Raw genomic sequence first — 27,481 nt, 5'->3', positions numbered from 1 at the left:
CGGCAAAATGACGAAAAAAATTTAAAAAAGAAAAAAATACTTAAGTATATCCACACTAGGATCTGTACTATGGCGCGGGAGGAAAAAGGGAATGAAATGGAAATAACAATAAGTGAATTCGACAAATGATAAAGACGATATTTCATACACATATACATAGGATGAACAAATAATATATTATACAAATATAATGTATACTACATTACACACGATATTTATATTAATATACATATGTGTGTATATATATTATAAATATACATTTAATAATATATTGTTACAATATCAGTTTACACACGACGTTTAAACTGCGCATAATATCATAACAAAGTCGCGTAAATTGGCGTTCGTACATCGATTATGTCGTATATAAAACTAATCGTATACATAAAAAAGCAGAAACAAAACAAAACCGGAAACTGAAAACTCGATCAAAAGTTGTCAAGCACCGCCGCTGTGTCTTCTGACGGAAGAATTCGATTGTCGGGGTCGGCGTACGCGTTAGACGGCAATAGTGCCTTTTCGAGGGCCACTAGCACACCCAGATCCCGGATGAGCGCTTCGCAGCATCTATTGTATCGGGCCAATAACGATTTGTAGCGCCGTAACAGGGACTTCTTGTGTTTATGGTCTTCGCAAAGCAGGTACATGCGCCATAATGGATACAGGTCCAGGAAGTAGTCGTAACACCGGTCGTACTCGTCGGCCCCGGTTCTTTGTACTGCATCCATGGCCGCCAGCGCTCGATTAAGTTTCTTAATTTGTGCAGCTACACAGTCGTCATCCTCATGGACCTCCGCCGTCACATTACCCAGTGACTGGGCCGCTACCAACATCTCCGCTACGTCCCTTGTCATGTCCTTGTCACGGGCCATCATTTCCGAAACAGATTTCTCGAACATTCCTGCAGGACCTACCTCGTCTGGTTGCATGATCGCCGTTATAGTCACAGCCACCGCCACCTACAAAAACGACGATTGCGCCAACGAAGAAAGGGATTTTTTTTTATTATTGTCTTAAAACCAACGTCGGTAGGTCAACCAAACTTATTATAATGTACGGAGATGACAGGCAACGGTTTTTTTTATTAATTTAACGGTGTAGCTATATTGACATGGTATAAGTATAGGGTAACTTCTTTTACCCAATTGATATTATATAGACAAAATAACAATACCTCAATAGTTTACTGAAGTGTATATTATAGACAAACCAGAGAAATGTCTTAGATTGATACAATTAATTTAATTTTTTTTTTTTTATTACTCTGTGATATACGCAAAAAAAATGTATAATAATACAAATAATTGGAAGGATGTTATCTTGTCTGTAAATATCACTAATAAAGTGTTAAATAAAAATAATATTAATATAACAAGGATTATTATATTATTGTGAAAAAAAATCCGTAAAAGCTAACCTATTCAATAATAATTTCTATAAAAATATAACTAGGTACTTATATAAAGTATAATAGATACTAGGCACTCACTATAACAATTTTTACATAAATTACAGTTTTTAATTATAAATTTGTAAAAATAATTTATGTGGTAAGACAAAAGACGCGTTCAATTTAAGTCTTGAAAAGTTTATTATACGACAATAAAATAGCTATAAAAATAAGGGAAGGCAGAAAATTACATATAATATGATACATTACATACTCGTAATAATATATTTCAATAATCAAAGACAAATAATAATAATAATAAAGATTGTAAGTTGATTCATTCACTGACAAAACATAATTCTGTAATAAAATGAAGCAATGAAAACTTGTATTAAAAGAAAAAAGGACAAGAAAATTATTCGTAATGAGAGTATTAATGAATACGAAACATAATTAATTTGTTTATCATCAATATTGATATTTTATGACATGTTTACAAACAAGTTACTGCAGGATTATCAATATGATAATTCTGAAGGTCATGCCTTATTCTCTATTTTCTAGGCGTATAATATGTAATAGTTTTAGGGAAAGTATGGTGTATTGATTTTATTTTTCTAAAAATATTTTTAAACATTTTCTTGAGCTTTATGTCAATATGTTTTAGTTTACTCATAAAGTACCTACCTACTATTTAATATTTATAAAACAAAAAGATATACAAGATTTTTAAATACACTTTAAATCAGAAAATAATATAAGCACTTTGGTCTCTCTCTCTCTCTCTCTCTCTCTCTCTCTCTCTTATTATACATAGATACATATTATACAAAAGAAAATTATAGTTTAAATAAGTACGTACTAAGTTCATGCTAAAAGTGTACTTAACTCGTATAAGTCGATTAATTGTAAATAAAAAACACAGTATGAAAATGCAAAATAAAATTGTGATTTTCAGAAACGAAAAATGATAGGATTAAATTTTATTAGAAAAAGCTAAATAGTTTCAGTTATATAAAATATTCTGAAATATTTTTAGTATAATTTAATCAGGAACAAGGAGAAAAAAATTGAACCCAATTCAATTAAGTCATTTAAGTCAGTTATTCATTAAGTTAAACCTTTAACGCATCGCAAATTTAATATACCTCATACCTGTGGCAAAAACATAAATCTGACAACAAAAGCGATTTAAAACAAACTGAACACCATATATTTAATCTAATAATTAATTAAGCATATTTCTAAATTGTAATGGGTCTGGTAAAAATTAATTTTAATGGTGTACCAATAATCCATGAATATAATTAATAAATTTTAGTTCGATACTCCCATAAAATTAAATATCACTAAATAATATTATTTTTTCTCCCTAATTAAAAAACATAGTATTTCGAATAGATCTTATTGTGAGATAGGTACCTAATTATTTTAAACGACGTAAATATAAAAAAAATATATTATATTTATAATTTATCCTTCTTATTTTTAAAATTAGATTTAATATCGTATATAATAATATAATAAATTATAATACTTATCAGTTTATCACCTACGACCGATTTCGTAAGCTTACCGTAAAAATGGCGTAAACCGTATACCCTGACATTCCTTGATAATTATTTTCGTTTTAGAACCGCGTTCACCAGTGCAATGACGCTGACCGTTCATATTACACATATCGCATTGTACACCGTTGATGCGTATTGTTATCCGAATAAACAACACATGTACAAACGTGTTTAGATTGTAAATATAATGGGTAATGCATATATTATGTAGTATTTTTTTTATATGGTGATTGACAACTGTTCAAATTGTTAAAATGATTGTACAAAGTATACAACTACAATAATAATAATTGTTTAGATTATTTATCAGTAGTGGCTAAAGAATAAGCGTATTATTGAAAATAAGAAAATCATTAATTGCACTAAATACCTACGAAACATTTATGATATTTTGTATTCATGTAAAATCGTTGTTGTCAAAGTTTTTAACATTTAGTTTACATTAGTAAATTTATTCATGCGTGTTTCTTCGGTGCACCAGGCAGTTCATTGAGGTAATTTAAAATATATAAAGTTTGTACGAGTTATGATTCCTATTACATACCTAATATTAACACATATACAGATGATACGCATACTATACAAAGCAATTTCTATAAGTCAAAAACTCATACCATATTTCATTTCTCACATTTACACAAAAAGTAGTTTTTACCTATTCCATATATCATATATATCACATATAATACCGACGTAATTAATAATTATTATCTATTGGAATCTGTACATTGACGACTTAATTATTTGTAATAATTTTATTTTAATTATTTATTGTCAATCGCTTAGATATGTATATATTCTTATGTTACAATCAATATAAACTTCCATAAAAATATATAAGTTTTAAATCCTAAACTTTTATGAGTATTTTAATGTTTTGTACAGGAAAATCAAATACAAAATGAAATACGATATTTTCCAACATACCACACATCACACATGACAATTTAATCGATGTTTTATAATGAATCAACAAAAAAAAAAATATTATATATGTGCGTGTGTGTAAATAAAATAGTGACACATAAATGTACAATTTAACGGGAAAATAAAGATAATTTAGATATAAAATATAAAATGTAAAATAGGTATGTTCAAATTTAATTTTACGCGGCATTGTATTATAATACACGAATGTTGTTTGGGGAATATGTAATGCAAGAATACATGTTAATACACCAATTAACAAAATGTCAACTCTAACACGATCGGTCAATAATTAATATTCAAATTAATCAGCACGGCGCCAACGCGAGTACAACACATTAAGTGTATAAATATACAAATCGCATATTACGCTGAAAATTAAAATTTAATACTATTGCAGCGGTTAAATAACTTTAAACTTATAAAACTTTAAATTAAATTTAGTATATCGGCTAATGAATTCATAATTGATAATTTGGCGGTGTTCTTATATCATACAAAGTAGTTACATTGTTATCAAATAATATTATAATATTTTTCCATTGTTTGTCGCTTCTAGGATTTTCAGGTTTATACTCAATGAGTATACTAGTCTTGTGCCACTTTTGTTATTAATAATACCAACACTGCGGTGTCTCAAAATAATATTATGACTGTTTAAATTACATTATACGCATTGTATAATGTTAAAATCGTTTAAAATTATTGAATCACGCGCACACATGTTACAATATGGTACGTACACCGTGTTATCCGGAATAAACTTATTGTATATTTACCTACTATAAAGTCGTTAGTTTGTGTGTACACTAGTCGAAAAAATCCTGCCCTCCTCCCAACGTAATAGAAAAACAACACGGAGATACGATAAAGGAGTAAACATCGTATCTTATACCTAAACCAATATAAAAATAAAAAATGAATACATTATACCAGCAATATAAAAATGTATATTTTAGTAGATATTCATTCGAAACGACTTTGTTGAGACGACATACGCTTCGTTATATTATGCGATTAGCAAAGTATACATATGTACCTATCATTGTTTTAAAAATATGTCAATATAGTATATAGATTATAGATATAGTGTTATTTTCAGTTAATAGTTTAAATTAAAACCAAACAATTGTAACTTTCTATATTATCCATGGTTCTACATTTGACAAATCATTACTTTATTTATATCGATCAAATAAATTGCTAAATTATTTTTTTAGAAATATTTGCGAAAAATTTTGTGATTTTTAAACAGGCTATACCTACTCGGACATTATTTAAATTACCATACGCAATCATTGTCTATGATGAGCTACAAAACTAACATGCCATACAGAAAAAAATAATATAGTATTAAAAACATTATGCCTTAGTACCATTAATATGCGCAAGCAACACATTTTAATATTTTTTATCTAATACAGCTGCTTCAGATAATTTTTTTTTTAATAAAGTTTTTTTATGAACTGGTTATTGTCTGCGTTTTGGATTAAATGTCAATAAACAACAATTTTATGAAGAAGATAATAAATGGGAAAAATCAAATTAAAAGTGTTTGTAGTTTTTAAAATTATATAGATATGTAAATGTAATCGAAATAAGGATTTATATTTTATAACTAGTTGAACTAAAATTGATTAACAGATTAACAAAATAATATTTGTTTATGAAAATGTTATTCATTTCAACTATAGAAATTATAATAAGTATAATATAACAATAAAAATGTATGTCTGGAAATGAGTTTCTTAATCATAATGGATAATTAAACACATATATTTAGTTAATAATTTCTATTATTTTATAAAATATGAGTATTATACTAATTTTTTTAAAAATCTTGATGTTGTGTATTATATCTTATGACATATACTATAATATGCATACATATAAGTACTTTCGACTTTAAAAGAATTTCCTGTCACAGCTTGGATTGAGTTGTAAACGTATTACAGAACGATGGTTTTTAATTAAGAAAGCACAAACACAGATTGTATAGACAATGTCCAACTTCGGTTTTTTTTAAATTATTCAACAAGATAACGAGGAATGAAATTATTTTAACAAAATTCCAAGCTCATCTCGTTTATAACGCGATATGCTTTCCATTTCTCTGGAGAATCATCATAATATTTGAGTTTATCTGACGGAAGGTCACAGATTTATTTCGGATATTTAAATTGATGGATAACATTTGTACGCACGTTTCTAGAACAAAACGAAAATACACGATGATATATAGATCATAACACACGTCAAAAATAGTAAGCGGAATATTTTTATATTATACATATTATGTTTTGCTTCAATAGTAGATTCTAAATATATATTCATATTACATAAATACGTTGCTTTTTTAGATTTCGTAATAAAATTATAAATTAGTTAATTATTGGAAAATGTAACCGTAGAAACTAAACAATATACTGAATATATGACAAATGACAACTGATTAAGGTTCAAAACAATGAAAAATAAAATATTTAAGAACAAAATGTTATAAAAATTAAAATAAAATTTTCTTTTAATATAAAACCGAACCTAAATCAAATGAATAAAGCTTTTTACTAAATGCAGGTACTCAAACTTATTTACGGATGTTTTTTTCTTTATAAATCCGACTATAATGAACCATATGTATTAAAAAACACATTTTGAATTAAATCTTTTAAAAAAATAATAATAAAATAAGCCTATTCAATGTATTTATTTCAAATGTTTTGATTGAATCATAAATACCTATAATAAATTAAATTTTTAAAATAATACTATTACACCGGCGTATATTCGCTAATTGAATTTGCTGTGGTCTGCTAAGAAACAATATTACACATTATTTAAGGCTAATTCTTGCATTGATTGTTGGTGTGTATTACAGATTCTGTAAGACTTACCCATCATAATATTGTTGCCAAAATTTTACTTAGTATAAATTATATACCAATTTGACCTCTCAAAATCTAATTAATGTGATTATGAAAACCTAACTTATAGAAATAAAAAAAAATAATAATAATTCATCATTTACCATAATGCCCTATATAATATTATACCTAATGTATATTATAAAATATAATACAAAACGACCAATGATTTTAAAACTCGAAGAAAAATACACATGTTTAGTTTTGAATAAAATTAAATACCTATTTTTATTTTTTAAATTTGCGGTCAATAATTGTTTGATTATTAAATCATTATTATTCATAATTAAAAAAAAAAATATCTAATATAATTTAAATTGTGAAAATCGGATTCCTCAGTATAGCCTGAACGTTAGTGTAAATATATAAGGTAAATGATCTTGTTTAATATTTTATAAGAGAGGTACCTACCGATCACAATATAATATTTATTTTATATTCACATGACAAAAGCCAAAAACCATTTAGAAGATATTATCTTCTCTGTATTTTTCGCCTGGTCATTGCATTGTCATGTGAATGAAAACACACAGTATACTTCCTGCCAAGTTTTAACAATTATTACTACTTCAACATTTGTTAATATATACAAAATATATTATGGTAGAAATCGAACTTGAAATATTGGTTTCATGTATATTATCGATGTCTATTATACCAATGCAATTTTTATCTACGTACTGATTAATTTACAAAAGCAAAAACATATTTGATATTTTACGTTTGTTGTTAATACAATTTATAAAGATTGTGTCGTGTACATATTAAATTATTATAAAATCGCATAAATTCTGTTAGAATTCGCTTACTACAATTCTCGCAGTTTATCTACTTATATAATATGTTTATAAGTTATAAATGAGATATTAAATATTATAATACACTTATTATAACATACGAAAAACATATGGTAGTTAATAAAAAAAATTATCGATAATATTGAACACCTAATGATATTTATGTCTCTGGAGAGATGTTGTATAACTGAATGGTCTGAACGCATAAACGCTAGTCCACTAAATTTTATTACTAGGACGACGATACTAATATTATTATATAATATAATTGTCTAACGTGCGACAATCGGGCCAGAACATGAGCGGCTGTAAACAAATATCTGGGAAATAGGCGTGGACGGACAGTAAATATTATTTATCCGTCCGTCAATATGCATCTACTACAAACTCCTTAGTTCAGACCCGACTACACAAAACGCATGCATTAAATAATATTATACACGCTATACAATACGATATTATTATATAGATGTAATAAATGATGCATAAACGAAAATCGAAAAAATAGTCGACACGGAACAGTGTCGTTTCATTCTTTTTCAAAGTACGCGACCATCGACGGGAAAATAATACGGTCCATAAACCACTGGTTGATATTATAATGTGGTTAATTTTTAAATTCGTAAGAAACCTTGAACCAGAACGGGGTTTAATACATGTTATTTAATCATACGATTTAATAATTTTGCTAATATTTTCGTGAAATTTACCTATACAAATTTAAGAGAATATTAAAGCAAGAGTGGTGGTTTTGATAATTTGGAAGTCTATTTGTTAATTTTATGGTAACATTTAAAGTTTCGCAAATAAAATAGTTTTAATGAAATATTATTCTCCCAACTTTTTTTAACGAAAATTTCTTGTGAATTATAATTACTTTAAATATTTTGACTATAGATATCTTACTATAATTTTAAATCTTATGCAAGAATACAATGTATAATAAATATTAGCTCTGTAATGAATGATTGATTTATAAATAGGATCAATAAACACGCAGGGAGGAAGGTGGGGCGTATTATACCGTGGTTTTTTTTTCGGCATAAAAACGAATTAATTATTTCAAACAACTCAGTGGTGTAAAAAAAAATTGTATCCAATAGAAAAATAAAACTCAAGTAAAAGAGAAGCGCAAAATAAAAATGCGATAAGACCGTAAAAAATTACCGACAGCAGACGGCGGATTTTCCTTCGATCGTACGAACGTGCGTATAGGTGGGTGTAGGTAATATAATAATAATCACTCATACCAATGCAGAACGTAACAAGGTCATTTCGGAACACTGTACAAGACCATGTATGTGTATTAAAATATATATGATGTGTGTACCCAAAAGCCCGCCGGTTTCGATAAAAACCTCCGATACGCCAAATTGAAACGCTCCGGAATTTCCCTCGGAACTCATCGATATTCACGGCGCACAATTCTTTTTTTTTTTTCAACGACAAACGTGACCGGCTCATCCGCAATAAAAAAAAAGCGTGAGGACGGGGGAGAAGTGTATTCTCAGAGGGGTTGCAGGTGGTGGAAAGAAAACTGTACAAACAACGTGTACGAAAATTCTATTATTATCGTGTGGCCAAACACATTTCGTCACGACCCTTTACGTTTTGAGCAGATATGATGATAATATATTAAATTATATCGTTATATATGTGTAAATACAAGGTACCAGCTAATATATAAATCTATATAAATATTTTTATATGTGTGTGTATGCTTAATTACATCGAGGATATTATGAATTAATTATACATAATTAATATTAATTCAACTATACATATTTAAATATATTATTAACCTATCAATGACAAAACATTTTAAATATTTTTATGCGGAAAATAACCAATCAAGACAATTCATTATAATCTATAAATGGTCTTTATATAGGTATCCTTAGACAGTATATATATAATACAGCTGTAGTAATCGAAGAAACATGGTAAAGGGAATAAAAGTTGGCTGACCGCCATTAAACAGTGGTTTATACGGATATAAGAAAACGCTAAGGGATGTTACAACAACTGAAGGAATTCGATTTTGTTTTGAAGTTAATATTACGATTTTGTTATAGATATGGAAGAATTATTGTCAAAAAAATATATATTTATACCTAGCTTGGTTGAATTTATGAGAATATATCATCGGATGATTAATCATTAATATAGACCGTTCTTATAATATAACAGTATTTTATTTTACAAAAATAACAATACTTTTATATAATATCAGAAAACCATTCATATTATATTAAACTATTTTCTACATTTCACAAACAATTACACGAAGTTTAAAAAAATAATCAAAATATTATATTATTATTTATTACCATTGGTTCCAAGAAAAGAATAAATACCTAATGCCAATATAAGTCGTGGGAAAAAATAAATTAATAAGGAATAATAGTAATAATGAATAAGCTTATTTGTTATTATTTAGGTCATGATTTCATGACTAAATAAAATTTTGATTTAGATATATACAATTTTAAGTTTTTTTAGCGCTCACATAAAATTGTGAAATCGATCAAAAAAAATCTTTCTTTTGTTAATTTGTTATATTCAAACACACAAATTTAATTGACTTGTATATTTTTCTGGTATAATAATTTTAAATTGTTCTAATATAAATTATTTATTTTTTGAGTTAAGACTTAATCGCACTCAAAGTACGAATTATATTATGCAGAATAGTCTTAATGATGTTGTGAATATATAAAAAGTTTAAAAAGAATTATCTCTCATACAGATTATACGATATTCGTACTCAAGTATACGTAGTTAAAATTGATTATTTTTCGCTCAAAATTATCGTTTTTCATACTAACTAAACAAGTTACCTTTATATAGCATAAACATTTCCACTTAAGGTTGTTTATACTAAAAGTAATATTTACTATCAACAAAACCTTTGTTATAACTTTATAAGCAATCAAAATGCACGTCGATTTTAAGTAGCTAGGTTAAAAAAATTATACCATTATTTAACTATAAGTAAACAAATAACATATTAGAGGAGACTATCCTTTTTTGAGCCTTGTATAGAATATGTATTTTACCTACCTATTGTTTTCAGGCGTATATGCATTCGTGCATGCTCTCATTAATATGATACATGTATTAAATGGTGTTAAAAAATACATATATATTACAATTTCACAGTAGGTACAGACACACTTAGCAACTGCAGGTTGCATCTGCAGGTATTCGAATGATGCGCGTTGAACCGAAACCCGGGCGGACCTCGAGAATCGATGTAAACAAAATGTCGAGATAGAATTTGCAATTGAAGATGAGAATGTATTCGCGCCTAGCGGATACAAGATGGGTTGATGCCAAGTAAAAATACTATAAAGTTAATACAATTTAATTATAATAAACGTATTGTAGATAATATATTATTTGTTTGTAGGTCATCTGTAGGTACGATAATAAATATATTATTGTGTTATCCTACTACAGTGCTATATGAATATATTATAACATATAGTAGACTCTTATTATGTGTAATCTCAGGGGGAACAGAAAAAAATTGAGATAACGAAAAATTCAAGATATCGACGTTTGGCATAACAACAATCTACTTTATATGGTCGACGAACGATCAAGCGGAATAATAATAACAAAGATCATATCGGGCCGTGTCGAATGGACGCTGCATAGTTAAGCATAGTAGAATAAACGAGCGGTTTAATTGTATATAAAATAATATGATATGCGAAATATTTCGATTTGTATTTCCAACACAAACAGTCATCCGAATAACAATTTCAACCAGGACGGATTGATGATGTGCGTGTCAAACGCAACAGCGATACACGCGCGTGTCGTCCTCGCCGAAGGTCTTTTTGTTTTTCCGATGAAAAATCTGAATTAACTCATTCTAAACGCTCATAATGTACTACAATGTGCAACGTACCTCCTGGTGCATTCATTGTGAATTATTATAATATTCGTAGCGAGTTAAAAAATCACGCGATTTTTTTTCTTTTTCGCCGTCAACTAAATTTATGACATATTAACCGAAAATAATATAATATATGAGCGCGCACACGCGAGTTGTGCGAGCAACGAACATATAGCGTATAAATCTACTCTCAAGTAGTCAAGTGTATATAATATTATATACCTGTGGTAAGAAGGTAGAAATTTCTTTGAATATGTACAAGGTGATTTTCAATAACATGTCAAGCTCGCTATAGCCAATAACACAAAAATGCCTGAAACACACGCGCGTTTACTGCCATAGCCATAGGTACAATAACCAATTACCCGAAAATAAATAATAAAAATATTTGATATTCACCAATGTTTTCGTATGTTATGCGCGAGTTATAAATAATGATGTATAATATAGATAGTGAAGTAATTTCAAAATTTTGGCCCGAACAAAATTTTCCAGGCTTCTCTTATACATGCATTAAATAGGGAGGTTTGGAGGGGGAAACATCGAATAATTTAGAAATATTAAAAATATATATATAATAGTTTATTACAAATTACTAAAGAAAAATGTTGTATTACTTTGGGCCTCCTAAATTAATAGGCCCGGTGCGCTTATACTTTCTGATCCCTCTTGTTACGCCACTAGATTATAGAGCGCATTGTTACACAATATTCGTAAAAACTTGATCAATTTGTTGGTTTCTTTAATTTTGAAATTAAGAAATTTATCTACTATAAATTATAATAATAATTTGATGAGTATTATATTATGTAAGTAATAGAAAATAGTTGAATTATTTTTTACAATACGTTTGACGATAAAAATAAAGAACTTTTGTTTTTGTGATTATTGATTACATATAAAAGTATTATTACCTAAACAAGTAATTTTTAATATTATATCAATATACAAACACATTTGCAAATTACGAAGTTTGTAAATATTATGTATAAAATAAATGACACATAATTATTTTCATTTTTAAATTAAAACTTCAACATATTATTCTAAAAATATTGAGAATGTACCACAAATTGTTTAACGCAATAATGCCATAAACATAATATAATATAATTTATATTTAAAATAAAATTACTTATTAAGTCTTGAAGTATTTTTGTATTTAATCATCAAAATTGGTACATTAAGAAATGCAAAAATACAAGTAATCCAAACTTAAAATTATATTTTATTAAATTGCATATGGGTAAGTTAATCAACATTGTGTAGGGATCTTTGTAATGTTGAAATAATTAGTACTCAATTAAAATATAGGTATGTTGTATACTATGCGTACAAATATAAAGGTAATATATATATTTTTTTTTAAGATGATATATATTACACCCTGTAACATGGTTGTGTTTATTAAGTATACTGGTATTCTGAGTGGTTAAGTACTAAAATATTGAAAGTAAAAAACCTTTCTACGGTACTCGAAAGTTTTTGCGTCCATTAATGAATTTCAAGGAAAAAACAGTTTAAAACTACTCCGAAACATTCTAATGAAGGTACATATTGTGTATAAGAATATTTATTCGAGTATTTATAGTATCTTAAAAATACCTGAAGTATATCAAGTAGTCAAGTGGTCATGGTATAGAAAATGGAATACGTCATACAGTTAGTTTTCAGTAAATTTAAGTAAAAATGACTATAAATTATCTATACCTACAAGAACTATTATTTATTTATTTTTTTTAAATAATCACATATACTGCACTTAATTATAGTTGTTACTATAGTAGTTATATAATACTATATAGTAGCTCTGCCAAACTTCATGCCAAAATAGAATTAAACAAAACAATGTAATAGTTCTACTAACGTTTTTATCCCTACTGCGAGCCCATGTACAAAAAAATAATATTAAAGTTCTCTGGACTTTGAACGACTATTTTTTTACTACGTAAATTCGCTAATTATATCAGGTATAATCATGTTTTAATATCTGACGGACGCAGTTGTAACATTGAAATACATTTTTGGAAATAACAATGAAATATTTATTGAGATGGGGATAAAGAAACACTGATTTAATAACATATAAATGTATGCCGAAGTCGTGTTCTGTTGAATTTTCGAACTCCGCACTCTATACAATGGACTCCGTGATGACATTTGGCCGAATATTAACATAATGTATACACAGAGTATGTGGATGACATCACTGAACACACATTGAAGTCTATCGCCGTGTACACAAATACACAGGTAGGTGGGATTATTTATACACGACATTAAATATACCTACACATATTAACTGCGCCTATATGTGCACAAAATATACATGCACATCTGTATATTATAATATATTATATACAAACTAGGCAATTTCCATATAAAATCAAAAACTCAGTGTTAATTGAAATTCAAAAATTAAGTTAAATTAAGTTAAACCAACAACATTTTGTTAAACAAAAATAAGAAAATTTGGTTAGGGTAGGTATATAATAATATATTTAATTGTCATTATAATATTAAAACAATCGAACAATTAACGTATCTGTTTGATTCAGTAGTGGTCCGCAGCAGAACAAGATTATAACAGTAATCAGTGGTGGTAATATAAATGTTTAGTTTGAGCTACGAATTAAATCCCATAAAAAATGAACTTAAAACAATATAAGTAAGTTTAACCAGACCAAATAAATACGAACACAGAACAAAAGTATTGTTTTCGTTGGTTAATTTGAAAAATAATAATAAAAAGATAAGATAATATTAATAGATACAATTCAAAATACACGGGATTTTATTGTTGACGAGATCCAGCAACAGGCAGTAGACTCAATACGATAAATAAGTGTGGGTAGTTTAATATAGAGAACTTAAGTATAGGCCAAGATTATTTACATTTTCTCTCATTGGCTCTGCGGGCGTGGGAACTGAAATACGAAACTTGTATTTCAGCCTGCTTCCCCTAACCCAAACTAACCAGGGGGTCTTATGGACTGCCTGGATTATATTTCCAAAATACTCGTATAGGTCATGTACAAAGGTGGTTGCTTGTCACAGATCCAATGTGTATACTTGTATATTATATAGCATAATATTTAGTGTTATTTATATACTTATATATTATAATCAAATGATTAGAGCCTAGTCGCTAGATGGTGTACACAGAATAGAAAGAGTCATTTTTGACATATGTAAAATTGATTGATTTCTTCCAGATTATGCATCTCTCTTTCTCTGTCTCAATATATTTAATACTGAAATATTAATTTACTTCTTAATAACATATATAACTATTAGACATTTTCAAACAATCAACCTTTTGCTGCGTGCAGCCAAGGGCGGTTTGCGTATTATCCGATGTACATGCGATAGACAACCAGACACATACAATATGCGGAGAACTATTATAACAATATAACGCCAAATATAACCAAACATTAAAGTAAACAAATTCGCTAACTCGGTAGACTTAAATATATATTATATGACCTCACAACACTAACCCGCTAATAATAACATACTTGGTTTAAGGTAACAAAAAATAAACACATAGAAATCTGGAAAATCTCTATTATTTTGTTCTTGTATACACTACGCCCAACTAGGACAATATAGTGCGAATAATATAATTTAGATCAACAGTATGCAATAAAAATAAATAATAATTATTTTTATTCATTTTATTCATTTCGTTCTAACATCGATAGTAGTTTCTAATTATAAGAAATATATGTTTAGAATTGTATAACATAAAGATAATCTAAGATAATACAATTACCTATTGCGTTAAATCAACTCTGATAATCGTAATAATGTATATTGTAAATTTTTTACGCGTATAAAAACTATCAACCAATTTTCCACAGTACAAATTCTGAAAACAGTTTCAAAGTCTCTAGATAATTATTGATGATGATTATGCCAACTCTTTTATCTTGCGTTTGTATTGTTTCTACAGTTTCCTCTATGTATTTTTATTTTATTATTATTATTATTATTTTTTTTTAAATGAAATAATTGACCACCCGTGAAATTAACCAACCCAGAAAAGGAGAAAATTAATGATTCTTTGATCCCTAGACGTTAACGAGGAGGAGAACAGACGTATTATTGATTTTATTCATTTGTACCGTTTATAAGCAAATATCATAATCAACTATTTATCAATTTTGTTTTTATTTTTTACATAAAATTACACTCGAATTACACGTATTATATTTCATTGAAATTCACAATTTTAAACAAATAATAAGTTATGTAAGAAACTTGCATATTATCTAAGTGAAATGGGCTGCATGCAAACGAGCAGAACGAGAATCTATGTATATATAGTAATAACGCAACGTACTTATTTTAACATACGCATTAGTAAATTTGTTGAACATAAAAGGAACAAAATTAGATTTCTTCAAAGCACAAAAAAAGAAATCACAAGATAGTGTATACTAAAGACTGGAAAACACGTTTGAATAGTTTTTCGTCTGTTTTTTATTTTTCTTTGTACTCGAAAATATCTATTAACTGAAAAACATGTTATCTAAATTTGAAAATCAAATATAAATATATTATAATATGCGTAACCCTTATCAAGTTATCAATGCATGTGAAATATGCAATATATGTAATATAAAATCAAAAACAATTTTTTATACTATTATACTGTATTGTTTTTTTTTTTTTTTTAACTTAAATTTAATCTAAAATGGATTTTATTTTTAAACGCTTATCCATAATTAAATCAAAAAAAAAAAACAAGAACATTTATGGAATTATATAAAATATAATTATTTTTTGTTTCAAAAAAAAATGTTTATGTATAATGTATACATATACTGAAAAATATGAAATAATTAAGAAAATAAAACACAAACCAATGGCCCAACTTCTGAGGCTTTAACATTAACAAAATAAATACCTCCCTATAATATTTTCTACGAAATAAACTTATTGAAATGTAATATTATAATTTTGTAGTAACCTTAACAAAATACGTGATAAATGTATATAATAAAATATAGTAATATTAAATTTAAAATTTAAATTTATAACAGTATCAGAAAACTTTTAGTTGGACATTGAATTTACTCCAATAGATTCACAGCCATATAATATACTTATAAATTAAAAACTGAGTACAATGGTTTAAAAATTGGATATTTTTTATTATCTATTTAGAAAATAAAAAATTTACGATATATTCGTCTTAATGAAAATATCAACTATTTTTACGCAACACCTTCACCCCAGATCGTTTTGTAGGATATGGTGATTAATTACCCTTGCTTTACTCACAAGCTTACGTCATAGATAATTAAAGCGATTACTTACTATAGTTACCTACTGATAATGGAAGTTATCGCCAAATTATCCATAACCATTTTTAAAGTCAAAGGTTCCAAATAATATTACTATATTACAACATGTGTACAATATACTTCATCGACATAAAATATTATATGATTGAAATATAATATGATAATAAAACTAACATTAATACAACCAAATATATATTCAACAAATGCATAATATATATATCCATAATTTTATATATAAAAGGGTCATTATATTTTCTTACTTTAATATTTATTTATATACATATATCAAAGTACGCATTATACTTAATACTAAATATTATTAACTACCTACGACACCCATGCATGCATTTTCTGAGTTGTTTAAAATTATGATTACTTAAATAAATATATATGCATATATAATTGAGATTATGTGAGTACTAGACAACTTAATGTATTTTTGTAAAAAAGTTTATTTCTTTAAATGTCATACGATTTTCCAATTGAAAACATCCTCATATGCAATTTCAATAAAATATTCACATTATTAATCAAACAAATAGGTTATTGAATCATGAAATAAAAAAACATATAAGCCAATAGAGGTTAAAAATTACTTCTCTGGGTAAATATACGTAGGTACAACCGACACCTAAATAACATTAAATATCAATGATATTTTAATTCTATGTAATTTAAATGTTTAAAGAGTGGATTGTATTGGCAATACATAATATATACATATATATTATATATGTATTATCTGTTATCTCGCACGATATCCAATATTTATAAAAGCCATTTCTGGCCATTGGTTAATATATTAATTAAAATTTAAAATAATAACAAAAGTATTAGTATAGTATAGTAAGGTAATAATATAACACTCAACAATTCGATATATATATATCTCAAAAGATAGAGGGGGTAGTTGGAGTTAAAAAAATGTATGAATACATGAAAAATATTATACTTACATTTTAGAACTCAGCGTAATATTATAATTTAATGATGTAAGTCACAAAAACTAAGTACGATTTTATAGTAATTCAACTATATACGTATAGTATTACGATCACCATATTATATGATATAGGTAATATTAATATTATGATACAATATGACGTTACGGTTAATATGGTAGCCACGAGTACAGCCCCGCTGAATAACGGCGATCTGCACTTCCGTTTAAGCAGGTCTCCGTAGAATAAACGAATACGTAATGCACGCAAATCATACCTGTAACAGATAAAATACACAATAATTTAATCAACATAATAATATATTAACACATGGGTAGTTGATGAGGGGAGTATTAATTAGGGCAATCCATATTTAGGGGATGGTTGCTGCCTATTGTTGCCCGTATAAATTTGATCCGAGTGGATAAAGGTGGTCTGTGTATATATGTTCATCACTCAATCCTCCTTCGGATAAACTACACATACAACACAAAATGTAATGTGTATGACTGCAGACACGGAAACGAAAGGTATATCATTTACAGCAATGAGATTGGGTCCGATAAGCTGCGGGCGCCGTCATGTGCACAGAACGAATATGCCACGATCGAAATTCTACAAATTCACACATGAATCGAAGTTGTGCGGGCTCGTCGACCACTGTTATGATTCGACAATATTTATATAGAGTTCAAAATTTCACAAAACAAATACCCAATTTTTTCACCAATTTAATTGTATATATTTTTTACTCATGAAAATATATTCTATTAACTGAACATATTGGACATGATTGCATAAAAAATAATGACGAATCGTCAACAAAGAAATTTTGTCGTAGATAAAAAATACGGTATAGGAATTTAAATTTCTTTACTATCAAGACTTTTAAAACTGTGTTTTAGTATCTACACAAACGAAATATTCATAAGCAATTTTAATGAAGACATTTTTATTACTATAGTTTACTTTTCATTTAATCATTTAACAACTACTAATAGTTGTAGTAAGTAATAGATACATTTTTGAATTTTGATTTTGCAGAACAATAAAATAAAGTACATTCATAATTATTGTCAATAGTTGATATTTTGAATTGCTATAGTTATTTATTTCCTAATGAAGTACTTATAACATATTTACATAAATACATAATGTAAATCAACATTTAACAACCGTCAATCAAGTATAAATTCTTAGATATTAAATATAAAATAATGAGTCGTCAAGTAGATAAATGATAAACCACATTGTATATTCATGAAAATATTGTTTATTTTCATCATGCTATAGGCAAACATAAGATTTTTATTTTGAGTCCAAATAGGTAACAAATAACAACATTTTTAAAATAGATATTCAAGACAAATTTAATAATTTAACGTGGTGAAACTATTACAAAACATTGTAAATTGATAAAAATTACATTACCATACCAAACAAATATTTACGCAAATTTTAGGTAGGTAACTTTTGGGTATTTCACCGGTAAATACTAAAATATCCATTGATTATTTACCAATATCATATCTCTAGTAATAGTGTTAGTGTATGTTAAGGTCAATAAATCGTTATATCTTGAAATTATTATTTTGCTCAGGGAAAATAGATCTTTGTTTATAATACACCTTCTATAGTACGACTTAATGATACTATGCAGATTGACAACATAACAAAATCTGATGTACCATATTCAAGTATATATTTCTTTTTTCATCATGATTTGTCAGGGTAAACAACATAGTATTATAGTTCTTTCTACAGTACAACTACAGAGGAAGGCGATAAACTCTTTTAATGAAATGAACATAATGTAAGTGTATCCCGCAGACCGTAAAATTACAAATAAAAACATGAAAAAATGAGAAAAACCGTATTTAGTATATTTTCTTTGTCTCCGTATACCTACACATATGACGGTCAGATACAGTATTAGGCGTAAAACATTCCCACGACCACAGTATGCATTTTTGAATAGCCCATCAGTATAATAAAACCATTTTAAATGAAAAGAACTGTGAACAGAAAATGTCAACTACTAACGTATATAATAATATGTTTAGTAAATAAAACTGATTTATATTAAAAGCAATTTGTTTAAATATTTTTAGGCATACCGCATAGGCAAGGCGATTCACCAAACGTACTCACCAGAATTTTTTCTCTTAATAATTAATATACTAAAAAATTCTGATTTTTTGAATATTCTTAAGAAAACACATTTTCAAATTCATATATTTTTTATATCAATTACCTAAAAAAGTATCGGGTGACGATAAAAATTTCCTTTTTTTTGTAAAAACCACTCTTAATGAATGAGATGATGTTTTTGAAAATATTTATATAAATTAAAATTGAAATGAGTAATTCAGAGTTTAATTTTGTGTTGTAAAAGTATTAATGTATTATTGATTGAAAGATATGGAGTCAATTATTTTATTTGGAAAATACAGTTATTTATTAACATTAATCAACAAATATCTTATAACTTGTGAATATTTTCTAAGTATTACCTACAAAACTAATACATTTATTTTATATTTAATGTTAGACTATTATTAAACACTTTATTTTATCTTAAGTATACCTATATACATATTTGATAACTTAAAAGCTATTAACTATAATTTCGATTTAAATACATTAAAAGATTCAATTAAATCATATTCTTAACAATATACAGTAAAGTATTAATTCACATTTGAAAAAAAAAATAGTACTATCATAGAAGATTCATTTATATTAATGAGAAAGCTTAGAAATTTAAGTTCCTAGATATAAATAAGATAAATCAAAGTTTAGAATAAATACTGTATTCAAAAATAAAAGAGGCGAGCATGATTGGTAAATCAAGTTATGATGTGGCAATCAAACAATTCGTTAATCGTATAAGACTAGCTAAATATTTTTTGAATTGATCGATATTGTGCATATTAATTTAAGTATCAACAATTATTTCCTTAACGTTTAAAGACCAAAACACTATTAACACACCCGTTTACATATTTATGAAGTAGTATAAATTACGTTTATATAATATAGTGGTAGATTTAAGTTTATGTAAAGGTTTATATATTATACAAAATTCTATTAAACTTGAAAGATAGTAATATAGACGTGTATGCAAAGTGAATTAATGAGAAAAGACAAATTAACAGTGAACGAATGTAGACATTAAAAACCACTGTAAACGATCTCAATAAAGTCATTTAATTAATATATTTATATTATAGTCAAATATTTGCTCATTTTAATTATTGTTATTGAATAATGCTTTTAATACTGTAAATGATAAATATATAAAGTATATAAATAAATTGCAATTACAGTTTATAAAACAAAATTAATTGTACCTACATTTGACTGATATTATCTTTTCATTATATATTTATATATATAAGTATAAAATAAATAATTTTTAACTCAAACATCAATAAAATACTCTTGACAATATTTTTCGATTAAAATAAATTATTCTTAGTTGTATTGTTTTAATTAATACTAAGTTTAGTTAAAATTGATACATTTATAATATTCTAAGAACTTTTAGAAAATATTTTTGTAGAAAAAATAATAATAATAACTATCTGATTTGGGCACTGGGTTATATATTGCCATTCATCGTTATTTTTTAAAAGTAGTTAAACTTACATTTAAATTTGCTTATAGGCAGTTATATGATGACTGATGACTAGTACATCAGAGCTTTTCATTTCAAAAGTGTCTACATTTGTATAAAATAATAAATTAAAAGTGATCGTAATTCAGCTTTTTAAATGTGCGTTCGTTTAATTAACATACTCAGAAAATTAATAATCATTTTCAAAAAGAAGAGATAATCTAATGTTCATTATATAAGGGTGTATAAATATAGTTATTAAAATTACAAAAATATATGTGCTTAAAAATTCAATATAATACTATGTTATTAGGTAGGTAATTCTTTTATTATCCAAACACTCATTATTTCAAAATCTATTAAATTTATAAAAATAAAAAAATGTGTACGTAATAGTAAGACGTCTAAAATCTAAACAAAACAACATTTTTAAAAATATTTTTAAGTTTCTTTTTTACTTTTTTGAATAACATACATTTTTCAGGAAGTCCTGCAGTTTGGTTGACGTGAAAGACTTATTGTGACTTTTCCAATTTTAGAAGAACACGTCAAAAACTTATTTACTCCTCGTAGGTATTTCGCTCTCAAACACGAAGCACTAATGTTTATGCAATCGACGTCCATACAAATTAACCACACTAAGATACAGATCCTCCACCACAGTAATGATGGGCATTACATTTACAAGTTCCATATAGGATTAATCAAATTTATACTACACAAACATTAAATTTCTAATTCAAAAGCTTTTTTACCAGTTTTGTTAACATAATAGTTTGATCGACAGATGGTTTCTGAATTCTTGCAAAACTAAAATTCTAAATTACAATTAACATTTAAACAATAATACTAAGGGTTGAATACGGTTTTAGTGTATAGGGTTGTTTGTAGAAACCTCTTTCAGCACATAAATTCGACGTTGATCTTTTTGTAAGCGGTAACACAAAAACAGAGTAAGAACGAAAGGAAAAAAAAACTCATACCGAACCAACCAACCTTGTGACATTATTAAACGTATATAGCCTTCGAAATTCCGAGACAAGATCCATGAAACAATAGCGTAATTTATAGCGTATGTGTGGAATTTAGATCAAAACTATGCAATACGTGTATAAATAAAAGAGAAAAACAATTACATGACTATATGTAACAAAAAAGTATACGGTTTACACTATGCCGACAAAAATGTACGGTGATGATTCAAGTTAAATTTAGACGCATCTGTGAAACTAACCTATATTATAGGGTTACCCACCTATGACAAAATTTATAAATTAATGTTTTTACTCTATAGAATATGTATAATAACTTAAATAAATTTTGATTATTATTTAGGTAAGTATAGTTGTAGGTACATGGTTTTTTTCTAATATAAACATAATAATAATGTTCTATGAACAAGAAGGGCTAGTTAAGCATAACTATAAAGACACATCAGTAATAATTGTTTCATGATGTATCGATAAAATATTAAAATATTGTCAAAAATTATTATTAATGTACACGTTCAGAAATATTTAACAAATCCAAGGAAGCGACAAACGTAACATGGTTTAACTAAACATCATAATATTATTGGTATATTTAAGTAATCATTAAGAGACAATCATTAAGTTTGCAAATCATAAGTTATCATTTAATGTTTTATCCTCAGATATTTGGCATTATTCTATATTTTAAATAATATATATTTAATATGTAGTTTGAGAAAACTAATATTATAATAATATTATACTACATTATATTTTTTACGTCGATACATTTTTCTCTCAAACATTAGAACCTGGATAAATTTAAAATCAAAATACTATTTTAGTGCAATAACGAACTAAAGTGCAAAACGTTCAATAATAATAATAATAATAACAACTACATTAGAGCGAATACTAAGTATTCTTAAGTAGTTCTTAGGTCATCGCGTAATTTAAATTAGATGTATTAAAAAAATTCCATTCCAATGACAATAATGTGAAATTGAAAATATGTGCAAGCCATAGTCGTTCCTAATTATACAAGCATTAAAATATTACAACAGGCTTAACCTAATAATGATAAAAAAAAAATAATAATAATAATAAAAAAATAATAACTGGTTAAATCTTAAAATAAGGTACCTTTGTGTTAAATAAATTATCAGTACATCTTTATATGTAGTCGGTTCAATAACATCGTTTAGTTTTCGGTCACGAATTTCGTGTGACAACTTCTCAGCCGAACACTTGTAGTTACATTTTATTTTTATGTGCACAAATAGAGAGGAAACTTTTTATTCTCTTATATATTCATTCAAATCCACTTTTTAAAAGTGTATACAGTTTTTTTTTCAACTATTCATACATATTAACATAATTTACATACTTGATGAAATCATAAATGTTGGTTCTCTAATATGTATTTAAAAATACATGGAAACTAATTATAAGCTAATAAGAACTTTTTGAATACTACATATACTTGAAATAAAATAAACATAAAAAAAAAATCTATTAAAAAAGATTGTTTACAAACTTAAATATATTTTTTAAGTTTCGGAATTAATACTAGTATCAACAATAATGAATAAAATAAATTTTATCTAAACAAATTATCGTGAAATACAATTGACATCAAATGAATTCTTCAAGATGGATAAAAAAATATAGTAAGGATAAAATGATTACGAGATCGATGATACGTAATGAGTTTTTTTTTTGTATTACAAGTTTTATACACCAAGGTGTAAAATATACTTAACTGAAATCGTTTTAGCCGTCAAAACTCAAAATAGGCAATTGCTGAGGAGAGAAATTAGAGAATGATAATTTGATTGATATTCGTGCATATTTATTACACAATAATTAATAATTTAATTAGCATAAATAATTATTAAATACATAGGTAAATAATGTAGAAAAAATAGTTTATACTTATAATACTATTGATTTAAATTTAATATATCTTCTTACACGTAGAGATTTATTTTTTCATTGTTTTTCTCAATTCTAAGTCTAACCATCCGGAGTTTATTTGCGAGACGAAATAAAAATAAACTTTTATCTTATACTAACGGGTGTTTTTCTTCCATATCATCCTCGTTCACTCGGCTGCAGATGAAATACACTTCAATGAGCATAACCTTTAGAGCTTGTCTTTATAAACCTCTCCCACCCATGTATCAATTATATATATATATAGTTTTGATTAATTTGACTTGAAAGTCTATGTCAACACCAGTTAAAAATCATTAATATGTTAATAAAATGTTTTTATAAAATTGTATAATGTAATATGTTAAAAAAGTTTTTTTATCAGTGAATATAAAACTCAAATTTGATAATAATGATTGTTAACCATATTCGTTTATATATCTTGTTAAAATAAACTCATAGTTAATAAATTACATTTTATTTAAATTAGAGTATGAATAAAGTGGTGAATGCGATAGTGTAACAAAATGTTGAAAAATATAATTTATGCAGTGTTTTCATTTTTTTTTTACGTTAGGTATTTAAACATATTTATATTTTATATGTCATGACATATTCACACGTAAAATTAAAAATAATATTAAAATCATGATTGGTTTTGGCTTATTTAACAGGTTGTAAAATGAAAATAAAATCATAGAGGATAAAGGATAAAAGAACGTAATTGATTGACATTTATGCCTCAATAGAATGAAAACGTCTTCCTACCATACTCTCACACCAACGTCATTTTAATACATTATTTTTATTAATACTTAAAAACAAACATAACGTTTTGAGTTAAATAATTTGTTTTACAACATATCAATTATTTGCAAAATATATTAAAGCCTTTTTAAGGCTAGTAATAAACATTTTTTGTACACGTATACGTAGAAAGTTTTAAGGTTAAAAAAGATAAAATTATAAAATAACCCATATGTATGGAAAATATTATGCTTTGTTTTTGACCTGACTAGAAAATAACTAATTAGTATGGTTTAATTGGACCCTACTGAGTGGCTCCTAAACAGTTTCGGTAAATCATCTAGAGGTGGTAAGCCCGGAAGGAAACTCCCGCATTGTGTGCTCACAAATTAAGAGCAATTTACTGTAGGTATATAATCTAGCTTTTCAAGTTTTATTTTATATTTTTCAGTTCATCCACATTATTATTATTGCAATAATTTCAGTATTTTCTCAAAAAGCTACTAAAATTAGCTCGATTAATGTAACATTGTGATTATGATGCAATTAAATAAGATTACAGATTTTGGTTTCCTAGCCTAAATACACTAAACTATATAAATTATTACAAAATTGGTCTTGAGAATACATTCATATTTTGCAATAATATTAAATGAGACAATTTATACATACGAATAGATATTAGATACATCATTATTTTTAAAGTATTTTATAACAGTTACCTTAGAAGTAAATACTATATTGTACTAGCTGCAGACTTGCAGCAATCACTTAACACAACAATATGATACATGATCATGAAGAACGAAATGATTTAAACAGTGTTAACTTTTCTTATATGATTATCTGTACTGCCTACAAATATAATAATCATATACAAATTAAATAAATTATCAAGCACAGAAAAAAACGATAAGAAGAACTATTCAAATTAAAAGTATAATGCATAGTCATGGGTGTAGCGAGAGTGGAGCAGGGAAGGGCACTTGCCCCTCTGCGCCTCAAATTGAATTCTATTTCTTTATATAAAACATGTACATTTTACATTAAAATCACTTTAGCAATTGGTATAATAGTTTGATTTTGCGAAGACTCTAAACGATTGTCATTGATATAATTTAAAAATAATAATATAAATAAATACTTTAAAAAAAAAAAATCGAGTTTTAATTTGCCCCTCCTGAATGAAATACTAGCTACGCCCATTTGCATAGAAATATACAACTTATTTCTCAATTTGAATTTACACAGCAGAATTTCATTAGGCAAATAAAATTTTAACTTAAACTGTTGATAGTTAATACCAAACAAAATAATAAAGTAGAAAATGACGAAACAATTCTTTCTTATAGTGAAAGCTGTATAATATTATTTTAATATTTGATTTCATAGAATATAATTTTTCTTATAGTCGTTTAAAACTAGTCAACATTTAAGCATTTTATCATAATTGTATTAAAACCGAAAATTCAATTTTAAGAGTGGTTCATATTATTGTTTTACTGTTATAGGTACTTTTTTATTATTATCATTAAAGATCCATATTTATAAATTAATGACTTCTACTTTTTTCACTGTGTGTTATTTTGAAACTGTATACATTACGAACAGCTCTGTACGTTCTTTAAGTTTATTCTTCCCAAGTCTGATATTTTATTCATCATCGTCTCTTTTAACACAACCAAAATATCGAAATCTTGTATCAAGAAATTCAACCAGGTATATACATATTAAAGAATCGGTGCATTAAATTGTATTTTAATTATGCTTTGTATTGCAACTATTATTCTGATTATTTTTTTTTTCGAACATTCTCAATAAATTGTATTAACCAGCAACATTGTCAGCCAAAACTCCATTTTTGGCTTTGAAGCTCGTTGGATTGTTCCCAAACGTCTAGCTTTCCAAGTTCCAACGGTATGTGCAAGGGATGCTGGTCATCGACATTATACGAAATTATTATACGATTACCTATTACGATAATATATCTGAGCCCTGTTTATATTAAATCTTTATGAGCCAAGTCTTTATGTTTACTGACGGTTTGAAATGTAAATGAACCGGTGACAACGAGCGCAGTTACATGGCCCACTAATTTATTCAATCCTCAATACTGTTAGAAATTTTGCATTTTTACTCGTTAAACACTTTACCCAATTGAGAATAAAAACTATAAAAATGTAGATAAATTTTTAATTATTATATGTCGATGCTTGAGAGTTTTTTCAACATTGTATAATCAATAATTTATATATTATTAATTACAACGTTGAACGTATTATCGAAATTATAAAAAAATGCTTTAACCAGTAAATAATAATTGTATTATAACTATTACCTGTTTTATTGATTTCTCTATTAAAAAGTTTTTATTCACTTTTATACCACAAAATCCAAGCACTAATAATTATGATTATGATTCTACAAGTCAAGTATA

The 27,481-nt window shown here is 26.5% G+C and overlaps 2 protein-coding genes across 3 annotated transcripts in view; both read right to left on the bottom strand.

Moving 5' to 3' along the window:
* The window catches only part of LOC114129843 (DE-cadherin), an 88,545-nt gene that overhangs the window by 30,008 nt on the left and 31,056 nt on the right, over nucleotides 1–27,481 (bottom strand). The gene's annotated exons all lie outside the window — the stretch shown is intronic.
* Nucleotides 158–3,124, bottom strand: LOC114129844 (uncharacterized). The gene is made up of 2 exons (XM_027994690.2): nucleotides 2,967–3,124; nucleotides 158–959 (listed from the first exon to the last, which is right to left on the bottom strand). Exons 1-2 carry the CDS (start codon nucleotides 2,997–2,999, stop codon nucleotides 429–431), a joined length of 564 nt encoding a protein of 187 aa, XP_027850491.1. The 5' UTR covers nucleotides 3,000–3,124; the 3' UTR covers nucleotides 158–428.

Source organism: Aphis gossypii, chromosome 1, assembly GCF_020184175.1.
Source record: "Aphis gossypii isolate Hap1 chromosome 1, ASM2018417v2, whole genome shotgun sequence".
Classification (NCBI taxonomy): domain Eukaryota; kingdom Metazoa; phylum Arthropoda; class Insecta; order Hemiptera; family Aphididae; genus Aphis; species Aphis gossypii.
Note: the sequence above shows the minus strand (reverse complement) of the source record. Positions and strands in the feature narration are given on the sequence as shown.